Genomic DNA, 14,651 nt, shown 5'->3' with positions numbered 1-14,651 from the left:
TGCCTCCTTGCCGGATTTTTTAGAACGGCAAGGAGGTTAACGGCAATATGACGTTTTAATACGTCGCGCGTTCCTGCCACTGCTACCGCCGTGTGCACGCCGCTACCACCGCTGTTTCCGTCAGGATCCCATGCTGGGTAATTGGGGAAAAAGACCAAACGGTCCTCTACCCAATCCCAGTGCCTGGAGTGAATGGACGTGACCGCGAACAGCGGCTACGTCCATTCACAAAAACAGGAAAAATGAACACTTCCTATAACGAGTGTTCACTAGCGCCATCTTGTGGCCATAAAGTATATTACATCTACAAAATACATACATTTTCAAGTACATACACATCATTAATAAAATTACACTTCCAACCCTCCCCCCCCCCCCCCCCCCCCAAAAAAAACACTTGTAAAAAAAAAAAATCAGCTTAAAAAAATAAATAAATAGTTGCCTTAGGGACTCAGCTTTTTTAATCTATATTTTATGGGGGGGAAATTAATTTTAATTTATTACATAGGGGCTTGTAATTATGGCCAGAACAAAAAAAAAAACAGAACAGAAAAATAACATATTTCAAAATAATATACTGTCGCCATACATTGTGGACATAATTTAAACAGTTTAATAATCGGGACAACTGGGCAAATAAAACGTGTTTGTTTTATCCACAGGAGAATGTTTAATTTTAAAACTATAATGGCTGAAAACTGAGAAATAATGATTTTTTTCTTTTTTTTTCTGTTTTTCTCATTAAAACGCATTTAGAATAAAACAATTCTTAGCAAAATGTACTATCCACAGAAAGCCTAATTGGTGGCGGAAAAAACGAGGTATAGATCATTTTCTTGTGATAAGTAGTAATAAAGTTATTAGGGAATAAAAGGGAGGAGCACTGGCTGACAACTGAAAATTGCTCTGATCCGTTAGGATAAAAACCCTTGCGGGTGAACTGGTTAATATCCACATCCAAGAACAAAGTGAGTGCACACCTTTAAGTAAATGCCTGTTACTCCATCACTGTAAATTCAAACGGTGCAATATCCAGTGATATCTAGATACATAATATAACATCCATACAAGAACAAAGATCCAGGAGCAGCTCATTTGGAAAAAATATATATAAAACTTCAATAGAACAATTCCATAAAAAATGGTGAATCACAGTCCAGATGCGCAATATCAGCAGCAGGTACAGATCTTGATAAAGCCCTTATTGTGGGGCGAAATGGCTGTGGATCTGCTGTTCTCTGCACCTCTCTTCACCTTCTGTACCTACTGTTGATATTGTACATCTGGACTGTGATAAGTATAGCGTTTTTTATGCTGCCTACCATTCACCATTTTTTATGGAATTGTTCTATTAAAGTTTTGAGAAGTTTTATATATATATACAGGGTCGGACTGGGCCACAATAGTACAGTATTTTCCCTTGGTGGGCCCTGCCTCCAGGTCTCTGGTGGGCCCCCCTTCCTTGTCTGACAGAGCTCCAATTGCTGCCTGCAGCACAAAAATTCTCTTAGTGCTGTAATCACTCATGCTGAGAGCAGTGGCGTAGCTAAGGAGCTGTAGGCCTCGATGCAAATTTTACAATGGGGCCCCCCAAGCCCTCTATACATAACAATTGATACGACGCACCAAAAGCTGCCAATGGCAACTACAGTGTCAGAGGTGCAAGAGGGGGATGGGAAATAGCTTGTTAATGATTACCACTGTTCAAAGTATCTATAGAAGTGATTATTATGAGCACAGGACCAACAGAGAGGTAATACTGTAGTTGAGGGAGGGCCCTTCGGGGCCCCTTTGGCCCAACGGCCCTGATGCGGTCGCAACCTTTGCGGTCGCAACCTCTACAAAGTAGGACATTATTTATATTGTACTTTATATACAGTGTCTCTGAATTACAATGCTGCTAAGATCATGTACATTTGTGCCTGTCCATAATACATAATGACCACGCCCACCTTCCGGTGCATGGTCATGCCCTTTTTTCACTGCAATCATTGGACGTGTGGGCCCCAGGTTGAAATTTCTTTGGTGGGCCCCCAGTGTCCCAGTCCGACCCTGTATATATATATTTTCAAAACGAGCTGCTCCTGGATCTTTGTTCTTGTATGGATGTTATTTCATACTCTTAAACCTGAGATTCAGACTAAGGCCTGTCACGTCCCTACTACCATTATAGGGGGCACATGCCTACACATAAGTTAGTCTAAAATCTCCAGGGAGTGACAAACTGTACTACTATTAAATAAATGGTCTTTGCTGGCGCAGGGAACAAGGGAGCTATACTGTTCAGCTAGACCACAATGGCTGCTAAACTTTGCACACAAGAAATCGGAGCTGTGCTCATCTAGCTACAAACGAAGATTTTAAAAGGGGAAGCAAGTGCTGAGGGAAGTGGCCAATTTACATCTAACCAATCATTAACCCTCTGCTCTCAAGGCACTCACAGCAAGCTAGAACACCAATAACAATAAAAACAATAAGGTTGCAAACTGTATTCAGTTGCAGAAATAGAGGACATTTGCTTTCCAAAATCAATAGCATTAAACGCAGGGATAATCCTTAAATGTCTAAAAAGCAAACACTGCTTGGGCCCATATACAATTCACCTTTTCTCCTGAGTTTTCTCCTAGGTGATATTTTTAAAATTATCAATAAAATGCATTTTAAGCCACCAGAAAGCGTTCAAAATGGTACTTTTCACCTACTTTTTGGTACTTTTTCCATTTCAAAGTGCTGAAAAGTTAAAAAAAAAGTTGAAAAATTATCTCCTAGGAGAAAACTCAGGAGAAAAAAGTAAATTGCATATTGGCCTAGGGACAGCCCTGTTTCTAGGGGTAGGCAGACCAGGTGTCGGCCCGGAGTGGCGAGGGGGGGGGGGTGCAGTGGCAGGGGAGAGCGGGCATAGAGCGTTAGTAATAGCGCCCCCTGTGATGATGTAACCGCATGTCATCACAGGGGGCACGGTTACCAACGCAGAGGACACCTGGGAGAGGAAGAAGACAGAGGCTGCGGGGATCCCAGATGGTGAGTTATTACTGTGCTCTGACCACTCTCCCTGGCCGCTGTGCCTATGCCTGGCTACCTATACTGGGAGCACCTGCCTAGCTAACCTATACTGGCTATCTATACTGGAGGCACCTGCCTGGCTAACCTATACTGGGGGCAACTATACTGAAGGCACCTACCTAGCTTACCTATACTGGTGGCAACTATACTGGCTACTGATACTGGAGGCATCTGCCTGGCTGACCTATACTAGGTGACCTATACTGGCTACCTATACTGGAGGCACCTACCTTGCTGACCTATACTGGGGCAACAATACTGGATACCTATACTGGAGGCACTTATCTGGCTAGCTGGGGGCAACTACAGTATACTAGCTACCTATACTGGAGGCATCTACCTGGGTGACCTAAACTGGCTATCTATACTGTAGGCACCTACCTGGGTAACCTATACTGGGGGCAACTATACTGGCTACCTATACTGGAGGCACCTACCTGGGTAACCTATACTGGTGGCACCTACCTGGCTTACCTATACTGGGGGCAGTATGTTTGGTGATATTAACTTCCTGTTTGTGGCACATTAGTATATGTGAGGGGGGAACTTTTCAAGATAGGTGGTGACCATGGCGGCCATTTTGAAGTCGGCCATTTTGAATCCAACTTTTGTTTTTTCAATAGGAAGAGGGTCATGTGACACATCAAACTTATTGGGAATTTCACAAGAAAAACAATGGTGTGCTTTGTTTAAACGTAACTTTATTCTTTCATGAGTTATTTACAGGTTTCTGACCACCTATAAAAGGTGTTCAATGTGCTGCCCATTGTGTTGGATTGTCAATGCAACCCTCTTCTCCCACTCTTCACACACTGATAGCAACACCCCAGGAGAAATGCTAGCACAGGCTTCCAGTATCTGTAGTTTCAGGTGCTGCACATCTTGTATCTTCCCAGCATAGACAATTGCCTTCAGATGACCCCAAAGATAAAAGTCTAAGGGGATCAGATCGGGAGACCTTGAGGGCCATTCAACTGGCCCACGACAACCAATCCACTTTCCAGGAAACTGTTCATCTAGGAATGCTCGGACCTGACACCCATAATGTGGTGGTGCACCATCTTGCTGGAAAAACTCAGGAATGTGCCAGCTTCAGTGCATAAAGAGGGAAACACATCATCATGTAGCAATTTTGCATATCCAGTGGCATTGAGGTTTCCATTGATAAATAATGGCCCCACTATCTTTGCACCCCATATACCACACCGTCATCTGAAGGCAATTGTCTATGCTGTGAAGATACGAGATGTGCAGCACCTGAAACTATGGATACTGGAAGCCTAGCATTTCTCCTGGGGTGTTGCTATCAGTGTGTGAAGAGTGGGAGAAGAGGGTTGCATTGACAATCCAACACATTGGGCAGCACATTGAACACATTTTATAGTGGTCAGAAACTTGTAAATAACTCATGAGAGAATAAAGTTAAGTTAAAACCAAGCATACCATTGTTTTTCTTGTGAAATTCCCAATAAGTTTGATGTGTCACATGTCCCTTTTCCTATTGAAAAAACAAAAGTTGGATTCAAAATGGCTAACTTCAAAATGGCCGCCATGGTCACCACCCATCTTAAAAAAGTCCCCCCCCCCTCACATATACTAATGTGCCACAAACAGGAAGTTAATATCACCAACCATTCCCATTCTATTAAGGTGCATCCATATAAATGAACCACCCTGTATAATGGCTACCTATACTGGAGGCACCTACCAGGCTAGCCTATACTGGGGGCACCTATGCCTGGCAAACTATACTAGGGGAACTATAGTTGGCTACCTATACTGGGGGCACCTAGACCTGGCTAACCTATACTGTGGGCACCTATACCTGGCTCCACAAAGGGTGGGAGTGCAATTTTTACACCATCGCCCTGGGTGCAATTTAGCCTAGAAACTGCACTGTCCAGGGATGTTGCTTTGAAATTCTGAGGCATGAAAGTAAAGTCATTACCTAAATCTGTTGAAAGCGAGATCGCAACCCTAAGGGCCTGTTTCCAATGTGCACGGCATGGGTCTTGCGTGACGTGATGCCAGAACAGCTGTGATGCAAGACGCATCCGAATCCCTCTAGCTTCTAGACTTTATGTGTCAGGGACCTTAATGTGCAAGATACAGGGAGTGTAGAATTATTAGGCAAGTTGTATTTTTGAGGAATAATTTTATTATTAAACAACAACCATGTTCTCAATGAACCCAAAAAACTAATTAATATAAAAGCTGAATATTTTTGAAAGTAGTTTTTAGTTTGTTTTTAGTTTTAGCTATTTTAGGGGGATATCTGTGTGTGCAGGTGACTATTACTGTGCATAATTATTAGGCAACTTAACAAAAAACAAATATATACCCATTTCAATTATTTATTTTTACCAGTGAAACCAATATAACATCTCAACATTCACAAATATACATTTCTGACATTCAAAAACAAAACAAAAACAAATCAGTGACCAATATAGCCACCTTTTTTTGCAAGGACACTCAAAAGCCTGCCATCCATGGATTCTGTCAGTGTTTTGATCGGTTCATCATCAACATTGCGTGCAGCAGCAACCACAGCCTCCCAAACACTGTTCAGAGAGGTGTACTGTTTTCCCTCCTTGTAAATCTCACATTTTATGATGAACCAAAGGTTCTCAATGGGGTTCAGATCTGGTGAACAAGGAGGCCATGTCATTAGTTTTTCTTCTTTATACCCTTTCTTGCCAGCCACGCTGTGGAGTACTTGGAGGTGTGTGATGGAGCATTGTCCTGCATGAAAATCATGTTTTTCTTGAAGGATGCAGACTTCTTCCTGTACCACTGCTTGAAGAAGGTGTCTTCCAGAAACTGGCAGTAGGACTGAGAGTTGAGCTTGACTCCATCCTCAACCCGAAAAGGCGCCACAAGCTCATCTTTGATGATACCAGCCCAAACCAGTACTCCACCTCCACCTTGCTGGCGTCTGAGTCGGACTGGAGCTCTCTGCCCTTTACCAATCCAGCCACGGGCCCATCCATCTGGCCCATCAAGACTCACTCTCATTTCATCAGTCCATAAAACCTTAGAAAAATCAGTCTTGAGATATTTATTGGCCCAGTCTTGACGTTTCAGCTTGTGTCTCTTGTACAGTGCTGGTCGTCTTTCAGTCTTTCTTACCTTGGCCATGTCTCTGAGTATTGCACACCTTGTGCTTTTGGGCACAGTGATGTTGCAGCTCTGAAATATGGCCAAACTGGTGGCAAGTGGCATCTTGGCAGCTGCACGCTTGACTTTTCTCAGTTCATGGGCAGTTATTTTGCGCCTTGGTTTTTCCACACGCTTCTTGCGACCCTGTTGACTATTTTGAATGAAACGCTTGATTGTTCAATGATCACGCTTCAGAAGCTTTGCAATTTTAAGAGTGCTGCATCCCTCTGCAAGATATCTCACTATTTTTGACTTTTCTGAGCCTGTCAAGTCCTTCTTTTGACCTATTTTGCCAAATGATGTCATTAGACCACACCCCTTCTCATTAGCAGTTGGCTGATGGTGTAATGGTTAAGGGCTCTGCCTCTGACACAGGAGACCAGGGTTCGAATCTCGGCTCTGCCTGTTCAGTAAGCCAGCACTAATTCAGTAGGAGACCTTTGGCAAGTCTCCCTTACACTGCTACTGCCAATAGAGCGCTCCCTAGTAGCTGCTGCTCTGCTCTGGCGCTTTGAGTCCGCAAGGAGAAAAGCGCAATATAAATGTTATTTGTCTTGTCTTGTCTTTGTCTTGTCTCATTACAGAGATGCACATCACCTAATATGCTTAATTGGTAGTAGGCTTTCGAGCCTATACAGCTTGGAGTAAGACAACATGCATAAAGAGGATGATGTGGTCAAAATACTCATTTGCCTAATAATTCTGCACTCCCTGTATAGGAACTAAAAGCATAGCCCATACATGATAACAACAGGATGCAGCTGATAGTGTGAATCTGCAGACAGTGCTCCTGAATCATCTGCAGGCCAGAACAGGAACTGCAAGTCAGTTGAGCACAGTGAAAGTTCACCTGCTAGTGGATTGGCAACGTCCAGGAAAATCCAACTCCATACTACTACCAGCAGGCAAAAAATGGCAGTACATTATTCCTAACACACACCTTTAATCTCTCCTACACTTTTCATTTTCCATACAGAACCTTAAAGTGTACCAGAGATGAGTAACTTTAAACATTTTATACATACCTAGGGCTTCCTCCAGCCCCCTCTGCACAGATCGCTACCACGCCGCCCTCCTCAGTCTTCTCCCTCTTCGGTACCAGGTCCCGCAAATTCGGACAGTCGTAATCAGTCGACGCATGCGCAGTACGCTCTTTCCATTTCTCAGCGTACTGCGCATGTGTCCACTGGTCAAAGGGACGGGACCCGGTACCGATGAGGGAGAAGACTGAGAACGGCGGCGTGGGAGCGAACTGTGCGGATGTCGCTGGAGGAAGCCCCAGGTATGTATAAAACTTAGTTACTCATCTCTGGCTTACTTTAAAGTGGACCTAAACTCATAACTTCCACTCTGCTCTAAAAGATAAGCAACAGCATAACCTTTAAAGAAAAACATTTCTTTGTTACAGTTTGCAGAACTCCTACAATATATCTGCAGTGTGTCTTCATGGAAGCAGACAAAGGGTTACCACCGTGTTTTACATATTAGCTGTGTCTGCCAAGACTGCTGAATGTTTGTGCTAACACAGCTGAGAGATCAAATTACTTACAGACGAGGGGGAATTAGTCAGGCACTTCTCTCTAAAAAACACTCGGTGCATTTTGTTCAGTTTACCCTGTTTACTGTGCAAGAGTTCAGGTCCACTTTAACCACTTTATCCACCACTACAGTATATCTACATCCTCTGTGACTTCATCTAAGCCACGAGTCAGTAGATATACGTCTTGTAGCAGAAGCAGTGCTGTGCAGGATTGGGCTTGCTCCTGTGCACACCTCTGGCACTATCTGATGCAGCACTAATTGGTGAACGGGAATATATGTTTCCTTGGCTAATGAGATTGATTTTTACCATTAAAAATACTATTATTTTCTCAGTTCATAGTGAAAAATACACGCTGTAGCATTATTTCAGAATCAAATATCTTCACCATAAATTGTGACAGGAACATACACTTGATGATTTCCCGCCGATATACAGCAGATTCAATCACTGTGATCAAATCTGCTGTGAAATCGATGCGCAAACGCTGACCGAACGATCGATTTCCATCTGAAATCGAACGTTACCGTCGTTCTGTCCGTGCAGAAGATTTCGCTCGATCGCCGGCAAATCGGGAGTGCAGTGATAGCGGCGGTCGAATGTCCGATGACCGACGCTAGCGAGCAATACATTACCGCTGTCCCTTCTCCGCGATGGGCTCCGGCTGGCTTCACTTACTTCCTGTCGGTTGAAGTTTAAACAGTAGAGCGCCCTCTACCGTTTAGACTTCCCTCGACAGAAAGTAAAGTGAAGCTGGAGCCCTGGAGCCCAGAGCGGAGAAGAGACAGCAGAGACTGGGGGGCTCATGCCAGCCGGATCACAGATTGTGAATCGGTTTCATAGTGAAATCGATTAAAAATCTGTTTGCAGTGTAGGCAGCCAATAGATCCCTCTTTGATCAGATTCGATCACAGAGGGATCTATCTGCTGGTCGATCTGGTGACAATCGACCAGTGTATGGCAGCCTTTACATTCCTTGCCCACTCACCTATTCAATAATCCCCATTGGGTGCCTGCCCTATCAGTTTTCACTGTCTGAAATGTTTTGTGTCCAAAAAGCACATACCATATTTGTTTGTAATAATGATATAACTCAGTTAAGATACTTTGGAAAACCCTATGCCGGGGCGTAACTAGAAATCATTGGGCCCCCTGCAAAACTTTGGATGGGGCCTCTCTGTGCACACTTGAATGTGTTTTCCCCATGCAGATAAAAACAGTCAGCAGTGAAGCACATTTTCTTTATCAATAACATTAGCTTCTTTGACTAAACGTGCATGTTTTCACACATACAGATACACATAGTTTGCAGAAACCGCTTACAGAAAAGAGACAGACGAGCAGAACTGGCACTGCAGACTCTTCTCCTCTGGCAGCATCACTACAGTACACAGCCCTTGAGAAGGGGGTGGAGAGGTTGGGGCTGGGTGCTGTAGTCAAGACCCTGCTGCACACTGAATAGGGTCGGTTTACAAATCTTTGTATGCAAAACTTTATGATTCCTTATCAATGGCTGAGCAGATGCAGTCATTAGAACAGTTGTGAGAGAGCAGAAAGCTTTTACTCTCTGTATCCTTGCTGTCAGTCTCTCAGTGCAGGGAAAAGAAACTTCTCTCCCCCCAGGGCCCCCTGCGGCTTCTGGGCCCTCCTGCGGCTGCATCCCTTGCAGGGTCTATTGTTATGCCCCTGGCCCTATGTAAACAGTGCAAGCACGTTATTAAATATATGTAAAATATTCATATTAAAACAAATAAAAATATAGATAACAAGCCTAAGCCAAGATGCAAATATGAAGCAAATGACCACACCTTAAAGAGACTCCGTAACAAAAATTGCATCCTGTTTTTTATCATCCTACAAGTTCCAAAAGCTATTCTAATGTGTTCTGGCTTACTGCAGCACTTTGTACTATCACAGTCTCTGTAATAAATCAATGTATCTTTCCCTTGTCAGACTTGTCAGCCTGTGTCTGGAAGGCTGCCAAGTTCTTCAGTGTTGTGGTTCTGCTTTGCACTCCCCCCTCAGGGGGGAAAGAAACACACAAATGATCTCTTGAGATTCAAAAGGAATGCTGTATACAGCCTGCTTGTGTATGGATGTATTTTCTATGTGTGGACATACTGTACATCAACCTACTTCCTGTTTTGGTGGCCATTTTGTTTGTTTATAAACAAACTTTTAAAAACTGTTTTTAACCACTTTTAATGCGGCGGGGAGCGGCGAAATTGTGACAGAGGGGAATAGGAGATGTCCCCTAACGCACTGGTATGTTTACTTTTGTGCGATTTTTAACAATACAGATTCTCTTTAAGGGCCCTTTCACACTGGTGCGTTGCGGCCACCTGGTTTCGCTGCAGGCCACTGCTACGCCAATCAAAATCTATGGGGCCATTCATACCAACGCGAATCGGTGTGATGCTACGGAAGTGACTTTTTCGCTGTATTTCTGATGTTAGCGCATACCTAGGTTACAGTGCGACTTCTGTCACTGTAGTGACATGCAGTGGACCGGAAGTCATGTAAGTCTGTGGCGACGTATGTTTCTTAAAATGGCCAACACAAGTTTTACGTATCATGCATGCATGGAAGCATTTTTTTAGCAATACGCTTCCGTGCACGTGAACGCTTCTGCCACAGGAAGCGATTGTCTATCTGCTTTCCTGGCTGTCAGACGAAGATTACCACGTACTAATGTGGTAATTCGTGCAGGCCTGTTTTTGGCGGTGCAGCCCCTGCTACTGCCAATATTCAGTGTGAAACCGGCCTAAAGCTGAAGGAAATGTTGCAAATATTTAGTATTATGTCACCAAGCAATTCACATTCAACTCAATGGAGAAAAAAGTCTGCTAATATTTATTTGAGGCTAGGGTCACAGTAAAACGTTGCATTTCAATGCAACGTTAAAGTCGCGACGCAAAATTACAACATAACAATCAAGTTGCAAAGCACCTTAACGCTGTGTTATCGTTGTATACAGTAGATACGGTGGAGCATACAGGCAATGAAAAGTATGCTTCCCTTTATCCATTAACATCTGCATTTAGAGGTATCACACAGCAACATTTACAACGCAACCTTAACGTCGCACTGTGAACGTCGCATAGGCCTAACATTGCAGTGCAGTGACCTGCGTTATACCACTTTATTAATGCAGGACAATAACTTCCCACTATTTACGTAGCCTGAATGATAAAAGTAATTTTACCATCTCTCTCTTCAATATATCCCCTCCTCTCCTAAAATTACATATTAAGAAATCCTGTACATTTTGCACCAGTACTGTCTGGGCATGTAGAACAACATAGGATCTAAATGGTTCTACATACTGTGCAGCATTGCATACAGTACATTGGTGCAAGAAACATAGAAAAATGAATAATCTGAAGTACAAAGCATTATTTATGGGAGGCACTTTAATAAGGTTGTTACAGGACAGTCTGGTAAGATGCTGGTGGTGTGCTTTGCTGTTTGGCTCCTCTTATCCTTCAGCACACCTTTACCAAAATATACACAAATAAATATTCTAATAAAATCATAATGTATTATTACTTATTGAACTTACCCTTGCCTTGTTCTGATATAGAAATCAGTATCAGAGAAATTAAGAGCTTCTGCATATCAGCCACCATCCTGGTATCGAACACTGTGGCTGATGAAACCATCTTAGTGAAGTATTTCCAAATTATAGATATATTTGTCCTCCCACTGGGGACTTCCTTCCTTATTCTCATGTATGCGTCCTGTGTAGCAATCACCCACTCTGAACGGTATACGTATTAGTTTATGCGTTTAAGAAATGTTACGGTCAGCTAGGATACAAGAAATGAATTATAAAATTCTGTCTCACTGATACCTTACTGCCCTCAAATTGCACCGCATCTTCCCTAACCAAGATGACCAATGCTGGAGATGTGGGAGAGCCATTAGCTCACATTGACACACATTTTGTGATCATGCACGCTATTTGTCGAATACTGGGGGAAGGTAGAGAGGCTCGTGAAGCATGTCACAGAGAGTAAAACACCATTCGCGCTTGAAATGTATCTTTTACATCATATTGGCCTCAATTCACTAAGCTTATCTCCTGTCTTTAATAATGTTTCTAGAGTTATCACTATGGTGATGAGGCATGTCGTATTCAGGAAACATTTTACCTCAGGCAAACCTAAAGTTAACTCTTCTGTCTTTAACCCATTCGCGTTCCGTCTTTTTCACTTGAGAAATGTTCACCTCCCATTCATTCGCCTATAACTTTATCACTACTTATCACAATGAACTGATCTATATCTTGTTTTTTCTGCCACCAATTAGACTTTCTTTGGGGGGTACATTTTGCTAAGAGCCACTTTACTGTAAATGCATTTTAACAGGAAGAATAAGAAAAAAACGGAAAAAATCATTATTTCTCAGTTTTCAGCCATTATAGTTTTAAAATAATACATGCCTCCATAATTAAAAGTCACATATTGTATTTGCCCATATGTCCCGGTTATTACACCGTTAAAATTATGTCCCTATCACAATGTATGGCGACAATATTTTATTCGGAAATAAAGGTGCATTTTTTCCGTTTTGCACGGCTGATGGGATTCGCAGGCAATCCCGCCCACCCGCTCAGTGACGGCGTACATCTGCGAGACGCACGCCGCACAAGTGGAAATGAGCCCTAAGAGTTCTATGCACACAGGGAGGTACTGCTTGCTTGGCAGTTGGAGACATATATTATTTCCCACAATGCAACGGGGTTCACAGACAGCAAACTGTCAAGACCATGGTCATGACATCACACTGTGGGCAGGGTTTTACCACAATTTCACCCGTTATGGAAAAAGGGGTATCGACTACTGATTAGGATGAAGTTCAATCCTTGGTTAAAGTTCCTCTTTAAAGCTTGCTGATATGTCAGAGGAAGCGTTGGAGGTGGCACGTGTGGGCATGACGGTGTTAGATTTCTTATTCCTTGATTTTTTTTTGTTGCTCAGCACTGTTGAAAATGTTTTGTTTATTTTGGGTACATTTGTTCAACCCAAAAGTTAAAAATTAAAAAGATGTTGTATATTTGCATTTGTAGGGTAGCTTATGCTGGGTACACAGGGTAAGATTTTCCATGCGATTTTGTGACCTGATCGTTTTTCCCGCATGATTCCGCACTCGATTCTCTTATCTCCCTGTGCTATCCAGAGATTAACTGTATTTGGACAGCACTGCAGCTACATACAGGTCAGGAGATCTCACTGTCCCTAAATACAAAAGTATTTAATCAATGCCACACCCTCCCCGGTATAATTATAAAAGGGTTAAGTAAAAGGGGAGTGACAAATGGATCAAGCAATGCAAGCAGGGTGTCATGTGCTGCACAAACAGATGGTTACTCTTGTAGTCGTGACACTGTGTAAAGTGTAGTTAATAACTAAAAAGGAGAAAAGGATTGCTCAAATGGCAAAGTACTGTAACTCTTTAAATAATCCCAGCCTGTGCCAAAACCTGATGATGACACAGGGCGTTGAAAAGCATTATGACCCAATCAGCACACAGAGCCAGCAGTTTGTTTGATCCTCACGCTTCCTCCCTGTGGCAGCACCACACTGAGGCCAGGAGAGGCCCGTGACACTCTCTCTCTTTACAAAAGCTGATGCAGCACAAATGACATTCAACCTGTAGTGTGAGGGGCAGTGGGAGTGAATAGAGATGCACATGTTCATGGTTTATCAAATCACACACCCCACAAAAAGAATCACAAAAAATATCCAGTCTAAAAGAGTGCTTAGGCCCAATTTAGGTAGAAATGAAAAAAAAAAAAATAAGGTCAATTAAAATCTGTATTCTGGTTGTGCGCCGCTGAGCAGACTCCCATGCTTGCCCATAAATGAAGCTTGTTCAAGAAAGTATTGTGACATAAAATCTTCAAATGTCAGCAAGGTTGGGTATATTATACCTCCTCCTCCCAAGCATGAGGTTGTGGGTTCAACTTCCAGACCAACCAGGCCTGGGAGTTGACCACAACCTCATGCTTGGGAGGCAGAAGCAGTACCTCTACCATAGACCTGGCCAACTTCAGTAGGAGCAAATAATCTGCATGACATGAGGATTCATTTTGAGATTTAGAGAAAAAGGCATTCAGCACTGGTTTCAAAAACACCAAGAAAGCACAAATATCATGCAAAAATCCAAAAAGGCACTGTGGACATTTATATAACATGTGCATTTATGCACACACCCAGCTTTATTCGTAATGTAAAGCCGAGTCATGAAAGCTACACATTTGAAAAGACTATTACAAATGGGCATTCGGCAAGCTAAGGATCCTCACATTTCAATTTTTACTATGGAAAAGTGTTGCCAAGTAACGCACCTTGCACATTATGAAATGTGAATGCGTTTGCATAACCGCTGTTGTGATTGCATTAATGGTTTTTCATCTGTTAACATGGGACTTCGCTCACTTTTGCATTTCTGAGTTTTATAGCAGCGTGAAACACTCATTCTAAGGGAAAAAAATAATGCAGCTTAGGTTTTTACAAACGCCAGAGCAGCAAAAATGCTATTTGCTGGGGCTAAATGGTTGGAAAAGCGGGCAGTCATCAACAGCAAATCAGATTTCAATAAAGAATTTTAAACTACTTCCATTCTTACAATATTGATTCCAAGCACCCCAAAGTTTGTACAATTGGGTCATTGGGCGATTGCACTTCAAGGTTGGAAAAAGTGGACAGAGCCACCAACAACCAATCCAATTTCACTCATTGTGGGACATTTATCATAAGTGTCTAAGACAAAATATTGGTAGGTTTTTAGAAATTCATGCAGAACTGTCTCATACATCTTAACCTCTTGAGGACCATGGTGTTAAACCCCCCTAGTGACCAGGCTATTTTCTGTTTAATTG

The 14,651-nt window shown here is 42.7% G+C and overlaps 1 protein-coding gene across 1 annotated transcript in view; it reads right to left on the bottom strand.

The window, feature by feature from the left end:
• LOC137562258 (uncharacterized) overlaps positions 1-11,427 on the bottom strand; it is a 91,584-nt gene extending 80,157 nt beyond the window's left edge. Inside the window, exon 1 of the mRNA XM_068273590.1 lies at positions 11,328-11,427. Within this exon, the coding sequence (XP_068129691.1) occupies positions 11,328-11,427 (100 nt within the window). The remainder of the gene's footprint in view (positions 1-11,327) is intronic.
• Positions 11,428-14,651: the final 3,224 nt, after the last annotated feature.

The sequence above is a fragment of the Hyperolius riggenbachi genome, chromosome 3 (genome assembly GCF_040937935.1).
Source record: "Hyperolius riggenbachi isolate aHypRig1 chromosome 3, aHypRig1.pri, whole genome shotgun sequence".
Lineage (NCBI taxonomy): Eukaryota > Metazoa > Chordata > Amphibia > Anura > Hyperoliidae > Hyperolius > Hyperolius riggenbachi.
This window is presented reverse-complemented; position numbering and strand designations above follow the sequence as displayed.